This window comes from Cygnus atratus, chromosome 8, assembly GCF_013377495.2.
Source record: "Cygnus atratus isolate AKBS03 ecotype Queensland, Australia chromosome 8, CAtr_DNAZoo_HiC_assembly, whole genome shotgun sequence".
Taxonomy (NCBI): Eukaryota; Metazoa; Chordata; class Aves; order Anseriformes; family Anatidae; genus Cygnus; species Cygnus atratus.
This window is the reverse complement of record NC_066369.1, coordinates 12,491,396-12,512,929: the sequence shown is the minus strand read 5'-3', so window position 1 is coordinate 12,512,929 and position 21,534 is coordinate 12,491,396. Positions and strand designations below refer to the sequence as shown.

The window sequence follows — 21,534 nt, the reverse complement described above, 5'->3', positions numbered from 1 at the left end:
AAGGTATTCATTTCTGAAGTCCAAAATTCTTCTGTGGTTAACAACATAAAAGTTTTACAGCAAACAGTTTTGTTCTTGCTAAAGACTTTACCTGAAGACTTTAACCTAAATGTTTGGACTTCACTTTTGACTTTTAAATGTCAATGCAGTTCAACAGTAATATTTATTTTTAAGTCTTAGTTCTGATATTTAATCAGCCTGAAAAAAAGCTCTTCCTATTTATGTCTGCAGGGTAGGAAAGAAATAATATTTTTGAAATAAACCCATTTGTTTTCCTGTACTTTTACAACTTATCCTCACCATATATTCACAGAGTTGCTCTAGTAGCTTCTAAATGAACCTTGCTATTGCTGAGATAACACATCAGATATTGAGTGAAAGCAAAACAAACTTCAAGTTCCCCAAGCAGAGCCAGAGTTCAGGTACACAAATTGCTAACAAGTCAATTTAAAATGGAGGAAATGTTTAAATTCCCCCAATCCAGGTAACAGTGTAGGCTATGTACTATATTGGGCGAGGAGGCTGGGTTTCATTTCATGCATCATTTGAGTCCCACAGCTAAAAAACAGTGACCTAAAGGGCCTTTTTGAGGTCATGGACTAAGTCAGAGGTAATCAACATGAGAGCTTGAAGCTGCAGGTAGCCAGTTCAAATGTCTGTCAGGACAGTTGTACCAAAAGTGAGCATTTTGAGAGACTTAATGAGGTGAGGTGAGGCAAGGCTGGCAGTCCTGTCTCTACAAAGCAGGTGTCCTCAGCTCCACGGAAACCTCTTTTCTGTCTCCAGCAGGCAGATGCAGAGATGGGGACTCTAAGACTAGGGCTGGCACTGTGTCAGGTCAGCACACAGTGTGTTGTCAGGCCCTGTGCTGAACCTGGTACGTTTGGCTGTGGATGTCGGGAGAAGGAAGTAGATGTTGGACACTGCGACACATCTGGGCATGAGTCATTTTCCAGCTGCAAGCAGCCGTATATTTATGCCAGTGAAAGCTGTTCTGCGTTCCCACTGCTCTTAGCTGACCTCAGAAAGTGCTCTACTTGTTATACCGAAAGATAAATGACAGCTCTCTGAATTTTTCATGGACACAGCATCACCATAGTTGTCAAGCTTCTAGCTGAAAACCGTGCAAGCTGAGGTGCTGCAGGAGATCACTTACCATGGCCTGCCAATTGGTGATCTGGATCACAACTAGGAAACTGATACAGTGGCTGTTGTAACTGCAGGGGGATGAAAAGAGCTATGGTGTAATTAATAATTGCAGAGGACTATGATATTAAGTGTCATTTGATAATTGCAAGTTTAAAGCTCCTAGTCAGGAGTTCTAGAAGCCCTTTTGCATGATTCATCCAGCATGACTCTTTCCAAGGTAGTGACCAACTTAGTACTGAATCAGGACAAAGTAGAGAAGTTGTCTTCAAAAAAAAAATCATGAAACCCAGCTTTATGACCACATTTCTTACATTTTTCTTCTTCTTGAAAGTAGCTGTGCTGTTTGAGGGATCAGTGCTTCCTCTGAAAACCTGCTAGATGGATTTCCGGAGCTGGTTTGCCTTCCCAGTTGGGGTATTGCTGTGCTGTGCTGTTCAGACACCTGCAGCTCAACTTCCTGCATCTGACAACTGCACCAGCAATGGTCAAAGAATATCCTTCAGCCACTCCTACAAGATTGACCTGCCAGCGTCCTCCCAGATCAAGGTGGAGGCAGATCCACTGCAGCATGCGGACAACAGTGAGGTGCAGCTAGATCCTGGGGAGGCTGAGGAAAACGAAGAGCAGAATATCATCTTCAGGCACAACATCCATGTGCACTCACCCAAAGGGGACTGTGAAACTCTGGCCCACATCAAAGGTCTGCTTGAGAGGATGGAGAAGCTGGAGAAAGAAGTGGCAGAGCTGAGAGAATTCTGCAGCCCTCAGAAGTGCTGTGGGGGAAGCCAAGGTACCTAACAATTGCAGTATCTGTTTTTTTTTTTTTTTTTCCTCCCACATATAGCCTGCTTTCCTCAGAGATCTGGGGACTGGAATCCATCTGTAAGGGGTTATGGAGGTTCCCTGTGAGTGAAATGCTTGAGTCCTGCGGATGGAGTGGTGCTCAGGGTTTTGTGATGTGAAAAGAAATCTGAAGGTCCCAAAATGCAGTAATATGCACCATTTCTGAAACCAGTGCAAGGGAAATCTCCCCAGGCATGTAGACGGGAGGATTCAGTGGAGGAATTTTGGGGTAGGGGAGAATAGAAGATGAAGAAGGCCCTTTTTGTTACTGTCTTTCCTTTCTCATTTCTGCCTCCAGAATTCTGCAGTTGTTGAGAATCGTTAGCTTTATTTCTTCCTTGATACCTGACTAAAAGAAGAGCAGTTTCTGGTGCTGATGTTTTGTGGCAGCCACTGGCTCTGCCTGCAATCCCAGGCTTATACAGCATGGCCTATAAGAAAGAATTTAACAAACTGGTGTTGTTTGAGGAATGGATACAGGGAGAAGTGCTAAGTCCTTGGATACGTGAAAATAAAACAAACTTATAGCAGATGGGAATAATGTGCTCTCGATCTTTATAGTAACAGTGGTGAGCTTCACTTACAACCAGGAAGGTTGAGGTTAGAGGCTGTGAAAAGCTTTCTAATTTATTGTTTGGTGTGTCTGTGGAATCTGTACTGCTGCTGACCCTGGACAAATGCACTGGGAAAGACAAGAGTGGAGCTGGTCACTTTTTGGACGAGGGGCAGGTGGACCATGTGATGTCTTCAGGTCTTTCCAGCCCATGTTTTCCCATGATAATTAAGCTTTCCATTTAGTGACGTTGAACACATCTTCTCATTGCTCTGTTCCTAACTTTCTTCCTTTTCTTTTTTCTTTCACCTGCCATCCTGGTGCTCTGGCCAGGCGTCTCTCCCTGCAGCGGCCACGGGACGTTCCTCTACGAGACATGCAGCTGTAAGTGCTCCGAGGGCTGGGAGGGCAGTGACTGCTCCCACCCCACCTGCCGCTGCCACGGCCGTGGGCGCTGCGATGGTGGGAAGTGTGTCTGTGATGAGCCCTATTTTGGTGAGGATTGCAGCCAACAGCTCTGTCCTGAGAACTGCAGTGGCAACGGGATCTGTGACACGGCCAGAGGGGTCTGCCAGTGCTATGAGGAGTTCACTGGAGAGGACTGCAGTGAGAAACGGTGTCCCGGGGACTGCAGTGGCAATGGGTTTTGTGACACAGGAGAGTGCTACTGCCATGAGGGCTTCTTTGGCCCTGACTGCTCCCAGGGTAAGACAAGCTTGTGAGTTATTTCTGCCTCCTTTCTTTCATTCTGAGTTTCCCTTTTTCCCTCCCTGAGAAGAACTGGGCTAATCCCATAGGCAAGCCAAGCCTGGACTCACCATGTTTCTCTCCAAGTTCCTGCTGGGATTGCACTCAAGGATTGCTGAGTGGTCCATATCTTCAAGAATTGCCTGGAAAACATTTCTGAATCAGGGAAAGGAGAAAACACAAGTTAAAGTACAAACCTACCTATGTATAGCAGCTGAAGGAGAGAGCAGAGCTGTCTACAGACCCTGTAGTTAGAGGGAATCAGAATCTGTTGCTTGATGTACAAGTGAGACAATAAGAGGTAAAATCATGCTTGCTGCAGTGTGTGCTGCTTGTCAGTAAGGTAGTTGACTTGGTAAAATGTTAGACAATATATAGAGAGCGTTTAAATAACCACCCTTTGAAATGAGGTTTTTAGGAAGTTCTCTTACCCTGATGTGTTGTTACAAGGTGGTGGCATTTGCCTGAGAAGGCTGGACTGAGCTCGCCTGCATCCAGCAGAATCTGCTCAATGCTGGGTGGCTCGGTGCCTGTTCTGAAAAACCTATAATCTCCCTTAAACCACAAGGTGATGCTCCAGGCCTTAGCACTCAGTCTTTTGCCCTGGAAGCCACTTTTCTTTCTGAGCACATCAGTGCTTAGTCTAATATTTCACAGCTCCTCAGGAAGGAGAGGTAAGTAACAGCTGCACACTGTGCAGCAGCTGGTGTTCAGCAGGGGTGTGCAGTGACCTTACTGGCAGGTCTTTAATGTTCCTTGTCATCCTTCACCTCTCAGACTTGACCTGTCTACTTAGACCTGTCACCGTTTATACAGATTACTAGCTCAAATTCCTCACCCAAACGAGTGCTCTGCATGAAAACTTTACTCTTTCTACCCCTTCTGCACTACTTAGAGATTTTTCTCTGTGGCTTCAGCATTCTTCTCTCCTTTCAGCAGACCAGAATTTCCTGCTCAGGAGACAGCAGCTTTATAAAGGTGGAGAGCAGAGAACTATTCCCCATCCAGACTCTCCAAGGGGCTGGCTGGGTCCTCTTCCTTACCTGACACCTTCTGTATGTTTTACACTCTGTGAAAGTGGTTGCTGGTCTCTGAATATGTGAGTGAGCAAGTGCTGCAGAGCTAATACATGTTGCGTGATCTGTTTTGCTGTTTCTGGGCACTGTGCCTCCCTTCCTGCTTATTTTAAGTCCAGAGTCAAGTGGTTCTCATGTCAGCATCTGTAGCCAAACGCCCACCTCCCATAGCTGTCAAATTGCCTTTTCTGTTCCAGTTGGGAGTAGATTTTTGCTTCCTGGGACACTGAAACTGAGCACTGTTTTTGTATGTCTCAGATCATGAAATAATGCATCTTGTTGTACATTGCCATGGTAACTGGAATGTCTGAACATGCCATGGTAACTGGAATGTCTGAACATCTAGATTTTACTTTCAAGCATGCAACAGTATAATTAATGCGTTGCAAATCCTTGCAAAGGAGAAACAGAGGACAAAGACACGTTGAACGGGAAGTATTGACTTGTGCTCTTCCGAGACTTCTTGTTTACTGACCACTCCAAAATACTGCTGTGGGATATTTGAAGGTGAATAAAAGAACAGTTTAAAATGAGTGTATCCTTAAAAAAAAAAAAAAAAAAGTTGGTGTCTCAGCACAATATTAGTTTAATCAGGAAGTCTGTGTTTGATGCCATAATCAGGAAAACAGGAAGGAAAACAAAGAGGGACTCCTAGCTGCTCCCAGCAGAGCAGGGTTCCTGATGAGCGCTGTGCGCTCTCAGCCCAGCACTGAATCTATAAATGTGCTGCTCGTTTCCTGCTCACTTAGGCCATTAGGGCCTCAGTCTGCTTCCGGAGGAGAAGCTGCCAGATGGAGAGAGATTGATGAGCGCAAGCAGAATGCAAGACGGATTTCTGGCACGTTCCACAGCCACCTGTCCTCCTAATTCACCTCGGAGTGAGTCAGTGGTGTCTGTGATGATCCCTTTCACTTCAGGCCAGGAGCTTCTCTGAACATCTCCTGGGTTTTGTACAGTCCAGGAATTATTTTCCAGTCCATAAAAGGAATAATTAAATAGTGACTTTCTCATTCAGACAGACAAGGAGGTGAATGTTTGCTCTACAGATGGATGCTTTCTTTCTCTTCTAGTGCTTGCTCCTCAGAACCTGAGCCTGCTGAACTCCACAGAGGACTCCCTGACTGTCAGCTGGGATCAAACGATTGATGTGGATAATTATCTCATTAGCTATTACCCTGTAGAACATGAGATGTTGGTGAAACAAGTCCATGTGCCCAAAGAGCGGCTCAGCTATGAGATTGTGGGTCTCCACCCCAGCACCACATACAATGTCACACTTCGTCATGTGAAGAAGGGGACTACCAGTGAGCCCAAGCATCTAGAAGCAAGCACAGGTAGGACCTGACAGTCTCTTTCTTCAGAGTCAAGATCTGTAGATCTTTAAATTTAGTTTCAAGCAACTAGAGCAAATGGCTTGACTTTGCAGGTTTTCAGCATCCTGTCTGAATGCTGAAGAGCAGTTTCTCTTCCCAATCCCAGTCACAGTTTTCTGTTGTTCTCTTCTGGAGAGTCTGTCTCTAGATCTGTGTTGCTGGAGCTGAAAGTATTGCAAATTTCCTCTCTCTCCTTTTATCTTGTCCAAATTGGACTGGCGTTGACACCTCTGAATTTCAGGGAATCCATGATGTTGCCCACTGCAAGGAGCAGAAATGAAAGCATGCAAAAAGGCAGCATGTTATTAAGACTAACGTACTGTTTGACTGGATGAAGAAGGGACTTCAAAGTAGGGAGGACATCATCTCTAGGTACTCATCTGCCAAAAATGCCCGCAGCAGCAAGTTTTCCTCATAGTCTCTTTCCAGGACTGAATGAACCTGATGTTACTGAGAACAGGAGGTTGCATATGGAAAGACCGTGTTTGAAGCAGTCTCTCTAGAAATGAAATGATATTTTATTAGCAACTGATAGCATGCTGGCTGCCTGCCCTTGGCCAAAAGTGAGAAGGTGGATTATTTTGACTTTTTTTTTTTCTAGCACAATAGGTGGGAGCTGAGAGCCAGAAAACTCTTGAGTTGGCATGTTATGGATAAAACTAAGCCTTTTTAAATATTTATTGTGCTGTACTGATGTAGCTCTTCAGTTTGGCTGAGGAAAATGTCTCAGGCCTAAGAGAAGGCAACTGGGGAGGGAGGAGGACCTTATAGTCACTTTCTGATGCTGATGCTGCTTCCTCCTGGCACTCTGCTTTGTCCTTTTCAGTCCTGTCACCACTCAGTGCCATCTGGATGACGGAGGAGATGGAGCACTCCCTGGAAGTGGAGTGGGAGAACCCACCAACGGATGTGGATTATTACAAGCTGAAGTTCAGATCCCTGGTGGAGATGGATGAGAAACAGGTTGTGGTGCCCAAAAGCAGTGACCCCAAGAGCAGACACATCATGACTGGTGAGTACTTGTGACTATTCCAAATTGGGCAAGGACAGGGAGAAGTGGTAGGAGCGATTGATTTTGGTCATAGTCCTGAGACAATTCTTCTCTCTTCAGTGTTCTCCTTCACCTTCTGACCACTGTAGGCCAGAGTAAGATCTACTGGGATTCCCATATCCCATAATAATGGGTACCTCCACAAGGAGAAAGTTTCTGTGCCCTATGGATAACAGGTTTCAAGGCATTCAGCTTTAATTCTGTCCTTGTCAGAAATAAAGTATATTCTATTTCAGAGCTGGGAATACGGATGTTAGGGAAGTCCTCGCTTACTGTAGTCAATGTAGACCCTAATGGCAAGGCTGGAGTGCTACCAAGGCATTCTCAAGACGAATGGAAGTTCAGATAGAAATCCACGTTTTACTTTGATCTCTACTGCAAACCTAGAATTGGGCAGACTAAACAAAATAGCTTTGTTTAAGAAAAACTGCTGTCTTTCCTACTTGTTGGTAATGCTCCCTTTTGCTCTTTTCAGGCCTGAAACCTGGCACGGAGTACGAGGTCACTGTCATACCCGTGAAAGATGGTAAAGAGGGGAAACCATCCTCAGTGAGTGGCAAGACTGGTAGGTGGGAAGTTTCTTTTATGCTAATGATGTTACTACAGGTTTCAGGGGCAGTTCAAGGTTGCAAAAGGTACACAGTTGGCTGCTTTCTTCATGCATACTGCAGTCAGGGGTACTTATGTCTTGTTTAAGCTTGTCTATGCAGTTTATTAAACATTAAATCTAGTCTTAGCTCAGTCTTTTGCCTTGGTTTCAAAGCTACAGTAATTTTACCCTTAACTTGAAATGAGCTCAGAGCCAGGCCCAGCAGTAACTCTGAGCTTGCTTGTTCTTGCTTTCTCTACCCAGACCATTGACAATTTGACCTCGCTGAGACCTAGCACACAATTTCCAATCTGTGTATGGCTGCTGCTGCTGACTACTTTGCAGCCATTAGCCGCTGGTGATTTGTCTGGCCTCTGAGCTCAGGAGCAATAAGAAAGAGGATAAGTTCTTCCTTCTTGTATTCCCTGACTCCAGCGTTATTTTTCTGTTCACCAGGCTGTGAACTGAACAGTAGTGGATATTTTACCTATAAATGGCAGCACAGTCATTTCAGACCTGTATGTTTAAGCATGTCTGGAAAACCTGTTGGTTCTTTGATGCTTCAAACTCTTCAAAAACATGGCAGAATGTTTTTCAGCTAGTTACTGAAAAATATTGCAAAAGGGAGCCTGAAGAATTTTGAAGTCTCATTCTACCTGTAAAACACCGGAAACTCTGAAAATCGATTCTCTTACAAAAGGGAGGGTGAGCGGCATCCAAAGACTGAAATATGCCAAATCAGGCCTGACATTCCTGAGTAAATTGTTCCATTAAAAATAAATTGATGTAAGACAACAAAACCTACAGCCTTTCCACTGTCTTTTTAAGGCTGTGCTTCTCGCACATAGATTCTGATTATTTGGAACTACTATGAGTTAGGGTTAATGATTCTTGTGGGTGCCTTTCAACTCAGGGTGTTCTATGATGGTATGATTCTATGAACACACTTTGATCATGTCTTCAAGCTGTTCTTCACAAACATGGGGGCAGGAAAACTTCTTGAAAAGAAAAAAATCCACAATGAATAATCCTGCTCATTTTCTTATATAACCTCTGAAATTTGGGGCTAACACAAATACCAGTTATTGCAAGAGCCAACACTAAACATCGCCTAAGATAGCTGTAGTCTGGGGGAGTCTGAGAGACAGGTCTGCAGGGTAGGCAGAAAGGAAGGAGCAACAAATGGCTGACACCAGAGACCCAGAAAGGATGAGTGCTGTGAGGAACGCAGGCGCAGAGGTAATGCTAGAGTCATTACCCAAAGAAAGAGAGGCAAGAGGACTGTAAGATCTTCCTACAGAAAGCAATGGAATGTTTCATCTAGATCATCTAGAAAGTGGAAAAATCTTGGTTTCTTCCCACCCTGACTATTCTGGCTCCTCATGGATGCCTTTCTTTCTTGAGGGGCTGTAGGGGGAGCCTGGATGACTGTTATAACTGGCTAGAGCAGCAAGGCAAAATGAAGGAAATTTGTGCGTGCTTTGACAGGTATAGTCGTGGTTTCATTTGGATGGAGTTTCCTAATCCTGCATTTCAAAATGTTCTCCCAGGAATTGATAGCCCAACCAATGTGGTGACAGACCGAGTGTCAGAGGATACAGCCACTGTCTCGTGGAATAAAGTCGAGGCTCCCATAGACAGGTACATGGTGAGATACACTTCAGCTGATGGGGACATCAAGGAAATAGAGGTGGGCAGTGAAAACAGTATCATCACCTTACTGGGTCTGAAGCCAGGCATGGAATATATCATCCACATCTGGGCAGAGAAGGGTCCCCAGAGGAGCAAGAAGGCCAGCACCAGAGCTGTGACAGGTAAGTTGTAGCAGCAGCAGGAGGAGGGAGCTAGGTTTGAATTTCAAACTCAATTTATTAATGTTACTTGTTTCAGTACAGCTTCTGCATTGCATGGGTTTTTAATAAGGCAAAAAATTCATGTCATTTTTACCAGTGTGGCTGAACAGATCTCCAGCTTAGGAGAAGGTTCTTCCTTTTGAGTCCTGTTATGGACCAGTTACTGTCAGCAGCGAGAACAGTGAAATGCAGCCAAAGCTAAAGCCTTATAACTGGAACATGTAATTCATGCCTTGCCTTAAAAATGCCATAAACCACCTCCAAGCTGTTCTTTGGGTGACTCTTGTGACCTTGCCCAGCAGTACTGTGGGCTCATACAGATTCTGCACAGTCATGGCAGAGTGTTTGTTAAAATGGAAACGCAGATGTATTGGTATCATGGCATAAGGTAAGAATCATGTGGGGAATCAAATCTCCTGAACAGGACATTTGGTCACTGTCCCCTGGTGGCAGGGAGCTTCAATTGCAAGGGTGCTTGCAGCAGCATCTGCAGCTGGACTGGGAAACTCCTTGAAGCACTGTTTAGCGCAGTTTTTATAATTCAGCCAGCCATGTGGCCATGCAGGAGCAGTTTCTATCGACTGTTTGCAAATGTCTTGTCTCTGCAATTTGCATTTCTGTGGCAGTGTACTGGGTCTGTGTGGGCTGCTGCAGGGAAAGCTAACTCCATCCCAGCCAGACCCCGTACAACCCAGTACAGTGGTTGTGGTGGAGTTCAGCTGCCTAGCAAGGTAAAATGACCACAGACAGGCGTTACCAAGGGGAATGTTTGGGATGCTCCATTCAGGATGTTTAAGCAGATAAGTTCAAATAAACATAATTGGTTTTTACCAATGTGTCAAGAATGGTAGGGCTTGCAAGCTGTTAGCCCCTTTGTTCTATTTACCTTACTCCATATCCAAGAGTAAAAAATGATTTGGGTGCACAAATGGGATATCCAATGGGATTTATTTAAGTATTGGTTATTTGTACTGTGATCAATACGTGGTTTGTAGCAAAAGACAAAACTTGTATTGGATCTGTTGCCAGTTTGAGCTGGAGGAAAAGCAAAGGAGCTTTTGGATGCGCAAGCCTTTTTTTAGGTCTTTGCACACAGAATCATTTCCCAAAGCTCATCTGTTTTTCAAATATATTTGATAGTCTAATAAAACATACTACCTCTGCCTATAAAACTTATGTTGTCTTAAATATTTAGACCATTGTGATCACCACAGTGCTATACTAAAACTTCTAATAACTACTTCCGCTTATAGAAATCGATAGCCCAACTAAGCTGTTGACTGACCAAGTGACAGAGGATGCAATTACTGTTTCCTGGAAAAAAGTCCTGGCTTCAATAGACAGATACAGAGTGAGTTACACATCGGCTGATGGGTATACAGAGGAGAGAGAAGTGGAGAAAGACAAGAATGTCACCATCTTAGCAGGACTGAAGACGGGCATGGAGTATGTGATTCGTGTCTGGGCAGAAAAGGGAGAACAACAGAGCAAGAGGGCCAGCACTGAGGCTGTGACAGGTAAGAGGGCAATAGGGTGAATTAAGAGCATAAACGACAGCCCAGCTTTGCCTTAATGCTGAATAAGCCCATCCCAAGGCAGTTTCACAATAGAGGGGGATTCAAGCTTAGCAGATCCAGTCTTCAGGTTAATGCATCTTGCTGTGAAACCCATTCAACATTATCACAGAGACACCCTAATTACCTGTACATACTACAAATAGGCTATGTTGCAATTACTAGTAGGGATTAGTGGTCTTCACCTGTGCAAACGATGCTATTCTAGTGTCTCTCATGTATTTGTATAGTCTTATTTCAATTTGTTAATTAGTTTATCCTTTTTCAAGGAATAAGTTCTTTTTTGCAGGGGAAGAAATTGGAGTGCAGAGAGATTAACAGCATGCAGGATGTCTTTTCTTGCAATAGGATGATTAATCCTAGTTCCTCAGTTGTTCTTACCATCTTGTTTCTTTCCTCTCTGTGGCCAGTCCCGGTTAAGAAGATGTGGTTTGCCCAGTGTGAGGGTTGTTGGTACCATTGCAGAGCTGAATGTCTGTATCCGTTACAGGAGGTTGTAAGCGTTTACAATACCCATGCTCTAGGTCAGGGACTTGCTGAAGGGAGGTGGGTAAATGTGCAGCTGGGTCATGCTGGTCTCTTTAACAAAAGAGAAAAAAAAAAAAAAGCAGTCCTGTAGGTGAGGACTCCTGGAGGAGAGTCTCCTGGTGAGGAGTCCTAGAGGTGAGTCTCCTGGTGGCCCAGCACAGCCCGACTGTGACAACTTGTGTTTTTAACTTCTCACTCTGCAGATATTGACAGCCCCACTCACCTGGTGACTGATCAAGTGACAGAGAGGACAGCCACTATCTCCTGGGACAGGGTCCAGGCTCCCATAGATAGGTACACGGTGAACTACACCTCTGCTGATGGTGACACCAAGGAGGTAGAAGTGGGGAAGAACAAGACTGCCACAACTCTGATAGAACTGAAACCTGGCACTAAATATGTCATCTACCTCTGGGCAGAGAAGGGAACCCAGCAGAGCAAGAGGACCAGCACTGAGGCAGTGACAGGTATCTCAGGAGAATCTCTGTGGTACTACACAACACTGTGATGTGAAGGTGATCTCTGTTTCTGGCCTGTTTCCTTCTGGCCTGTTGCAGAGCATATGCTAGACAGCAGTTCATCTTGTGGTCGCCTATGATGAGAAAACATCCATGTTCCAGACACCTTCAGACAGAAAGCTTCAGATAGAAATGGTGTCTCCCTTTGAGTCAAGAGGAGAAATGCTAACTGCTTTTAGGAACTAACAACTGAACTGATCTGTTAGTTCAGAAGCTATCAGACCAGCGCAAGCTTCATTGTGCTTTAGTGAAGCACTGTGGTCCTCACTTACCAGCACTATCTGCTGATTTTGGTGTCCAGGTGTGCTGAGCTCTGCAGGTGTGGCTGAGTGCTGCCCAGCAGTATATATTGCTGCTGTTGAACCCTGCTTAAACTTCAGGTGGTTCAACTAGTGCCACTAATAAGAATGGTGTTTACCAATGAATCCGGACTTGGAAGGGAATGCTCCCGTTTTACTCACCTTCTATAACATGAAAAGAGAGAATTGTCTGAGCCCAGAAGAAGTCTCTTAAATATCAGTAATTCACGTAATATAATGAAGGCTTTTGCTCACAGGAACTGGCTGCTTAGCTAGGCTGAAGACTGACTGACTGGCAGCTTCCTGGGAATGGGGGATAGATGGGGCAGGACACAGGTCTCACTGTCCTGATTAACTTGAAACCAGACATGGTGTACACCATCTATATCATGGGGCTTTAGAAAGCAAGAGCTTTAAAGAGCAACATACGTGTCTTTCAGTTACTCATGCTCTATATTCCACACTTTATTTCTTAGAAATGGACAGCCCAAAGAATCTGGTAACTGACCAAGTGACAGAGGACTCAGCCACCATTTCTTGGGATAGCGTCCAAGCTCCCATAGATAGGTATATGGTGAGCTACGCTTCTGCTGATGGGGACACCAAGGAAATGGAAGTGGGGAAAGCCAAGAGCATTACAACTCTGACAGGACTAAAAGCAGGCATGAAGTATACCATCCATCTCTGGGCAGAGCTGGGAAGCAAGCAGAGCAAGAGGGCAAGCACGGATGCACTGACAGGTAACTGTGGGTGGAAGGGAAGAGAACCAGGGTAGAAGAACCCCACTCACTAGTTATTGTACAGTTTTTGATCTCTGATTGCATTACTGGGTAATGAAGATCCACAGTGGTAAACCCATTCTGGAGATAAGTGCGTGATTATAGCCTGGTATAGCAGAGACTATTATAGGCTGCAATAGAAGAGGCAGATGTTGTAACACAGTTGTGGCAGCTGAGTACTGACCTTATTTCACTTGTCCTTAATCAAAAGTGTGCAGTGCTTTGCATGCTGCTATCAAGCCTAACAGTAACAGAGGTTTAACATCCGAAAGTTAAACTGTCTTAGATTCAGGGACACTTAAAAATAATGGCCTGACTCATGACCCTAGGTTGGTCCTAGGAGACTGCAAAACAGGCTTAAATCTGTCCTGTTCAGTCAGCCATAAGGATTACGGCGTTCTGGGAATATTTCAGGGTCACTCCACATCCATTGGCCTTGCTAACGTACGTTTTCTTAGTTTCTGAGTCAAGCTGGTGTGAGATAGAACAGATAAAGCTTAGATTTGGGGCAAGATGCCAGACAGTTCCCCAGTGCTTACAGAGGTTGAGGGCAGCTGATGGGGACAAATGGAGATCTGTTGAGGCAAAAAGCCTAAGCCTGTCAGGAACTGGAAAAATCAAGGAGAGTTTCAGCAAATTGAAATGTTCTTTTTTTTGAAATAGAATGAAAATGGATGCACTTGGAAATTTCACAAGAAGTAAAACTGCCCGGAAAGGGAATGCGTTTAGCATCAGCAGGGATATTTTTGATATATCTACACATTTTTTTCCTCTTAGTGATATATTTAAAAAAAAAAAGACACCTCTGATAAAACAGTCCAACTTCTGATGAAAAAAATATATTTCTTAACTCTAGGTGATGGTTGCTTGTTCCCTATCATTAAAACAGGCTGTAGCAGGGAGCTATTCTGTAGTAGTATCCTGCAGCTGTGGAAATTGCTGGCCTTTAGGAATAGTGCTGTCAAATCTGAGGACTGTCTCTAAGGCTGCACTTCCCATCACTTGGTTTTTCTAATGGATTTGGTACCTTTTAGCTCCCTCTCCTGTCCAACAGGAGGTGTACATGTAATGAGCACCTCTGAGAAGATTTCTGAGTCATTTCGTTTAAAGCAATTGTCTAGTAGTCTCCCATACCAAGCATGAGAATAATGACCTAATGCTTAACTCAGGAACCTATTGAATTTGCGGTCTTCAGTTATAATGGATAACTTGTGTTTTGAACAACATGTGTGACTTCAGAGTTCTGTCACTTCCTTGTATTTGGTGTTTTGATTTCTCCTCCGTTTTTATATCTTTGTTAAGATAACCCTATATTTGGTAACCCTATATACACAGAATCCAGAGAAGCCACACTGCTCTGCTGTTCTTTTTTATCTAAAAAAGACGTGGCCTGGCCTTGTCTTCCTCTCTGGCCTTCTCACAACTCTAATATTTCATTGTTGCATTATAATCCTTGTTACCATTGTCCTCGTAACACTCTCCAAGGTCTCAGAAATGTTGTTGCCTGGTTTACAGAGACAAGAACAGAATCAAAGGGCAAGTTAAATGGGAGGCCCGTTGTCAACCACAGATCTATGGAGGAGCAGGGAATTGTGCTGAATTACTCAGTTGTAGTTTGCCATAAACTCAGGCATGCTTCAGGGTTGGAGCACTCTTCCCTCAAGGCCAGCACTGCCCACCAAGTACCCTCCCTCTAAAACTTGGAAGGTCATACGAACCTACTGCTATTTTCTTTAAGATATTCCCCAAACACCAGAATATAGCAAGCATAGGATGAAAATCTGCGAGAGGCTGCTTCCGTTAGTGTTACTTCTAGCTGAGCTTTAGAAATTTGCTTTTATCATTAGGGAAGCACTGGAGCCCTGTTGTGGTTATCTTATAAGACAGATGCTTTTTGACACTTGCTGTGAACTGCCTTTTTCTCGGGCTTCTCAGGCAGGTGGATCAGGAGCTCCTAGGCCCTTGGGAGCCCCTGTACAGTTGAGCCAGTTGCAGGGCTACAAAACACCCCAAGTTGGATTTATAACAGACCTTGCCATGGTTGGTCTAGGCTGCTTCTTGCTAGCCATGAACTTCACCGGGTAACTTCTGTAGTTCCCAGGTAACAGGATCAGGCATTGAAAGCTCTGCCCAGGCTCTATGATGGGGTTGCTGTCTTTCATTTAAGCAAAGGGACATGATTCTTCATTTCTTTTTCAATAGAGATTGATCCTCCCAAGAACCTGCGTGTATCAGACGTGACTCAGTCTACTGGTGTAGTTACCTGGACTCCTCCTGCAGCACAGATTGATGGTTATTCTCTGACCTACCGGGGTCAAGATGGCGCCAGCAAGGTATGGTGAATTCCTCAGCCCTGCAGAACCCACTGAGATCACCCCTGGGGTTATAGGCTCTGCCAGTTGGAGCTTGTGGGTATATGGACCACGGGGAAACAATTTTGAGGGGGAATCTATGCTATCCATAGCCTGGGGAGGCAGAGCCTAAGGAAGGAAATGTGTTACTGTCAGGAGTAGAAGCTGCGGAGGGACTTTGTGATGGTGCAATGCCTCTTCCCAACAGATGTTCATGGTGAAGAGAACAGGTTTGCGGCTTCTTTTTTTTTTTTGCTTTTCTAACTTGTTACCACATGGAAGAGCAGCACTCAGCAGGAATAAAGTAACAGCGTCGTAACAGTGTTTCTTGAGACCCTGCTCTAATTCTTCCTTCTGAGGAAATGGACTCCACATCTCAAGGGTATGGAGCCAGTGTGTGCCTGTCTGAACTCTACAAGAAAAGCCCATAAATAGATGCAGAGCGTGAGGCACTGTAGTCCAGAAAAGCTAAATGCTGTTCAAACTTGGGTTGATCTTCAGTCTGTTTTATTTGGCAGGCAGTGCAGCTGGGTCCTAGTGAACAACGGTTTGTGCTGGAAGGACTGGAACAAGGAGCAAAATACACCATTTTTGTGATGGCCTATAAGGGAGATCGTCAGAGCAGAAAGACAGACAGTACCTTTTCCACAGGTAGGATCGGGCCTTGGTGTTACACTTTTCCCTGGGCTCTGCAGCTGTTGTGTTTTATGGTAGAGGTCAGGGATGGAGTTCCTGTTCTACAGACACACTGGGAAACTATGTGATCAGAAGCAAGCCATCTAGTGAGTCAACAGCTTGTCTTCTGGCTGATTGTCCGTTCTAAGCCACACCATCTGGAGGCTTGGGAACACAACAGGATGGAGCAAGTGGAGATTGCCCACATTGGTCAGTGCTGCTGGTAAACCTTGCTGGCCAAGGGCAGGACAAAGCCTCCTGGTGAGCTGCCAGTGGGCAGAAGAGATGATGATAAGCTAGGGATCTTTCTGCACCGTTCTCCTAATAATAGGGTGCAGTTGTATAAGTACTGTTGTGGCACTGGGCAGCTGCCTGGGTTGTTTTCAGAGATCAGGATAAGTACACCAGGGTGATAGCAAATCACACAAAATCTCACGCCAGCTTGATGTGGGAGTCTCTTGTACCATGCCAGTTCTCATAGCGGCTGCCAATTGTGGACAGGTTGTGAGATGCAGAGAAAATAAACTCCCTGATTACTGGCATTCCCACCATCACAGGCAAGGGCTCCTTGTCCTGCTCTCACTGTGACCCAGGACTGCGCCTCCTGCAGCCTCTGGTGGCCCCACTCATGTGCCAGCTCCCAAGTAGTGGGGAAGGCTGCCTGCAGCTACCTGCTGGTGCAGCTGGGCGCTTCCTTTTCTTTTCATCCAGAACCATTGTAGGAGATTCCTAAAGGTGTGAGATGCCTGCTCCAGCTTCGTGGCCTGCTTTGCTGATGGATTTTGTCTTGGCCTCTCTCTTCTCCCAGTTAGTTTCCTCTACCCGTATCCAGCAGACTGCAGCCAGACACAGCAGAATGGAGACACCCCGAGTGGCACGTACACCATTTACCTCAACGGAGACAGCAGCAGGCCGATGCAGGTGTACTGTGACATGACCACCGATGGAGGCGGGTGGATAGTGAGTGATTCTCTGATTTTTTTTTTTTTTTTTTTTTTTAAATGAATGTGGTCAAGGGAAGCTCATACTGGGCTTAGCTGATGCTTTTTCCTCTGCTGCCCTGCTGTGTTTCAGCTCCTGCCTTGATGGAGTAGCAATGTTTTAGGAAGGGAGGTGGATGTTGATGGATAACCCTCAGACAGCCGGTAGAAAAGCTGTGAGAGGCTGAGTGGCTCAAAAGCTTGACAGGGAGATGCTGGGCTTTTCATTACTTGGTCATGAGTGTGACTCAAAGCTTTTATTGTTGCTGATTGAGGGTAATCACTGAGTTATGGCAGTTTAACATGCTACCTCTTGCCAGTTGGGGCACAGGGGTTGTTGAGGATGCACTCAAGTCCCTTTAAAAGACAAGTTAGTACAACTTAGTCAATTTATTGCAAAAGATCTTTAAGCTAAGCTAGGTTATCTCATCTTGACCACAGTGTAAGTTTACATGTGTGGACAGTTAATGCATTTCAGCTGATGGTAATATTTTAAATGCTAGTACTGTGAGCATGCACCCAGACTCTGACCACACAGTGAGTCACTCAAGGGAAGCTGGAGGGAGAACACAGGCACTTTGAGGTGAGGAATTTGTGTAAGGGTGAAATAACGAATCTGAGATTCTCCCTAAACGACCAAATAAAATATCTTCATTCCCTTCTTCAACTTTTATTTTCAGTGATAAGTGATTTTCTCCACTGAAACAAATTGTGTATTACTGCCCAAGTCCTGCTGATTCTGGTGAAGTTTAGAAACCTAAACGTACCTCTGTATCTTGTCCATAAGCCTGATTTGCCCAAGTGTTGAGATTTGCAGGATCCCTGCCTGCAGGGATTGGTGGAAAAGTAAACTGTAAATTTTGTACAACTAAGTATTCACCCCAGGTGTTTTTTCACTCTGCGATTACTGTAAAGGAGGCTATAGTGAGATGGAGATGGGTCTCTTTTCCCGAGCACTAAGTGATAAGACAAGAGGAAACGGCCTTAAGTTGTGCCAGGGCAGTGTAGGCTGGCTGTTAGGAAAAATTTCTTCACTGAAAGGGTTGTAAAGTATTGGAACAAGCTACTCAGGGAAAGTAACTGAGTCACGATCCATAGAGGTCTTCAAAAAACATGCGGATGTAGTGCTTAGTGACATGGTTTAGTGGGGGACTTGGCAGTGCTGGGTTAAAGGTTGGACCAGATGGCCTTTTCCAACCTTATTGATTATATGATTCTTTGGAGTCAGAAAATGAAAACGAATGCATATGTATCCTGATCAGCTGCAGCATGCCATTAGCTAGATTTGTCTGTTCCCAAACACTTCACCTTTCAGACTGTATTTGAATCACGATGAGGATTTCTCACCCCAATACTCTATCTCTCCTCGGCCTGCTGTGAACTCTCACTCGGCAATTCTTGCTTTGCAGGTGTTTCAGAGGCGGAACACAGGCGAGCTGGATTTCTACAAACGCTGGAAAAATTATGTGGAAGGCTTTGGAGATCCCACTGGGGAATTTTGGCTTGGTACAGTACAAGGGTGTTACTGGTGAAGAGCTGAAGATCAGCTTTGTAGAAGCACTTAAATGTTGAAATACCCAGGCCCTGCTGAGCCTTCAGTCCTCACCTGTCAGTTTTTGTCTTCCCTGGAAGTGCCAATGAAACACTGAGGATCTGTAAAGGCCTGCTAAGTCTTTCCACTGACATGTTTGGCGTTTGGAGTGGTCCCAAAGCAAGCCAAACTCTGGAAATGTTTATTTCAGGCTTGCATGCTCCTATAAGAGGAAAAATAAAGAAAATACAGTGATGAAAATGTAAAATCCAGGCTATTATACAAAACCTAGTGTGCTCAGTCATTTTTTGTTAGCTAGCTCTGCTTGGATCAGAGAATCCAGCCCTAAATAGGTCAAGGTCTTTGGATCAAGAGTCTTTAAATGTTCTTAGAAAAATAATGTTGCACAGTCTATCTTGTGCTGCTTTAAGCTGTTTTTTTTCTTTTTTTTTTTTTCCTGACAATGCTATCTCTTGCCAGAAATTGGGATAAGACAGCATAAACTTGGCAAAATGTCATGACAGCATCAAGCAGGGAAGGAGGCAGGCAGGAAATAGCTGATTTAACCAAAATGGCCACAGGGTGAGATTCCAGGACTGCAAAGGTGAACAGGCTTTTCCCTTTTAAAAGTATTTTTTTCTTCCCTCTAGGTCTTGACCAGCTGCACAATCTCACAAGCAGCAGCCCCATTCGCTATGAGCTGCGGGTGGATCTGCGGACAGCCAATGAGTCTGCCTACGCTGTCTACGACTTCTTCCAGGTTGCCTCCAGCAGAGAGAGATACAGGCTGTTGGTGGGGAATTACAGAGGCAATGCTGGTGAGGAGTGCCTGCGACTTGTGCTCTCTCTGCTTCACACAGGGGAGCAAATGCTGGGGACTCTGTGTTGGTTTTGCCAGTAGCATGGCAGCTCGTTAGGTCAGGTTAGATTGGATGTGGCTCATTTTGAGGAGAGATGTCTCTACTTCCTAGGAGGGCTGAGGAGAATGTGCCCACAGGGCTGTCTCCTGTTGAGGACGGGAGAAAGTTGCTCTTTCGCTGGGAAGAGAGCTGCTCTGTGACCCAGAGAAACACCAGCTGAACAGGCAGACTGTGAAGCAGTTCCATGAGATAACCTGCCCCTATGGGGGAGCAACTTCTGGGGCTCCCCAGCTGAGAAATGCAAAGAATGTTTTTTGTTCAGAAGGGGAGTTTGCTCAGCAGAAGTATCTATCCTGGTGCTGGCTTCTGCCACTAGCAAATCCTTACTGTTGCCGTTGTGTCCGTAGTCTTCCACTTCTTAATGTCCTGCTGCCCTAAGATCTTCAGCACCAGAGCACCCAGCCCTTGGACATGGCCTCTAATAGCAGTCAATTAGAAATTATTCTCCAGCCCCATCCTGCGTTGTTGCTTTTCCCCTGACAGGCCTGCTTCGTTCTGCCTGATATAAACCCTCAAGCTGAGCAACTGCACTCCCTTATTCCTACTCACGTCTGCAATCCCTTCCCTTAGGGGATGCCATGACCTACCACAATGGCTGGAAGTTCACAACGTGGGACAGAGACAATGATGTGGCTCTCAGCAACTGTGCTCTGACACACCATGGCGCGTGGTGGTACAAGAACTGCCACTTGGCCAACCTTAACGGGAAATACGGGGAGAGCAAACACAGCGAGGTGAGTGGCACATCTCTGTGTGAGGGTCAGCTCTTCTCTCTAGCCTTAGGAAGACCCACAGAGGGTGGGGGCTATAGCAGGACAGATTGCCAAGGCTATTTTAACTCATTTCATGTGAAAGGAAAATGATCCATAAGGAAGCTCATGGATCTTACCCTGCTATTCTCCCTCGATCCAGAGGGTTTGAGCTCACAGCCTCCTGATTCCTGTGGTGGACGGAAATATCTGAGGTGGAGCTGTTTTGACTTCACGGGGGAACAGAGAAAAAAAGCAAGTGCTTTCAGCGCATGCCTTGATGTGCATCTTATTGTACAGGCTGATTTTGTGCTTGAAGACAGCTCAGTCCAGTTGGGTTCCAAACCAGACAGATTTAATTTGTATTGGGAGTGTCTGGAAAACTGATTACAATTACAGTCAAAATCTGGTGAACAATAGCATCTCTGTTTGGGGGGGGGGGGGTTAAATGGTATTGGGGTGGAGGGAGAGTGGCAAACTCCTAGCACTTATCTGCATGCTTTAATAAAAGACATTCCTCGGTCTTTTCCCAGGGGGTGAATTGGGAGCCATGGAAGGGCCATGAGTTCTCCATCCCTTTTACTGAGATGAAGATCCGTCCTCAGTCTTCTAGTAATGAGTCAATCCTTGGGAGGAGGAAGAGAACTCTACAGGGAAGGAGGAAGAAGATCAGGGCTTAAATTGTCCTCTGTGCAGGACCCAAAAATTATGATTTGGTATTTCTTAAAGTTAGGTTTGGATGACTCTTTCCAATACTTTGGAAGCAACTGCTGACCAACTTGCCCCAGAAGTCTCTGTGTCTGCAGCCCAGCCTGCTTCCAGCCTTTGGAGCTCCTGATGGGTGATCTGACAGAGACTGGGGGGGGCTCGCTGGGGGCATTGGGCTTGTAGCTTCCCTGGTTGGCTAAATGTGACAAGGACCTGCTTGATCCAATGTATGCAACTTTTATGAATTGCACATAAAACAAGTGTTAATACATGCTATTGTTTCTTAAAACCCAGCTTGCTGACTCCTCGATTCTCTGGTGCCATCCACTTCAGACTTCAACGAAAATAAATTTGACCCCACTGAAAAATGAAAGCTCCCTACGTCGTACCAGAGAGAGCTTTCCTGAGACAGCCTCCTCTCCTTCTCTTGGTCTGTAGTCCTTGTTTTCTTTCCCCTCATCTTCTGGGGCACAGCATTCCTTTCTCTTCCTCCAGTCAAACTGCTGGGCTTTGGGAGACATTGTCAGACTGCTAGCAGGGCTCATTAACCCAGGCAAAGTCTGTAGTCTGGGTTCCTCAAACTCCAATATCACATCTTTCCAAGTAAAAATCCTGCTCTATATTTAGCTTGTCTCTTCTTGTCTCCCAGTCAGACGAAAAGCCTGAGGAGACATGCAGTGAATTAATG

The 21,534-nt window shown here is 45.2% G+C and overlaps 1 protein-coding gene across 1 annotated transcript; it reads left to right on the top strand.

The window, feature by feature from the left end:
• The first annotated feature begins 1,527 nt into the window (after positions 1-1,527).
• TNN (tenascin N) lies at positions 1,528-21,029 on the top strand. Its single transcript, XM_035537609.2, has 16 exons — positions 1,528-1,939; positions 2,879-3,250; positions 5,439-5,702; positions 6,568-6,753; positions 7,268-7,357; positions 8,932-9,195; positions 10,488-10,751; positions 11,540-11,803; positions 12,630-12,893; positions 15,135-15,265; positions 15,802-15,934; positions 16,767-16,918; positions 18,348-18,444; positions 19,120-19,287; positions 19,960-20,123; positions 20,672-21,029. The coding sequence occupies exons 1-16, from the start codon at positions 1,528-1,530 to the stop codon at positions 20,816-20,818; spliced, it is 3,372 nt and encodes a 1,123-aa protein (XP_035393502.1). The 3' UTR covers positions 20,819-21,029.
• The last annotated feature ends 505 nt before the right edge of the window (positions 21,030-21,534 follow it).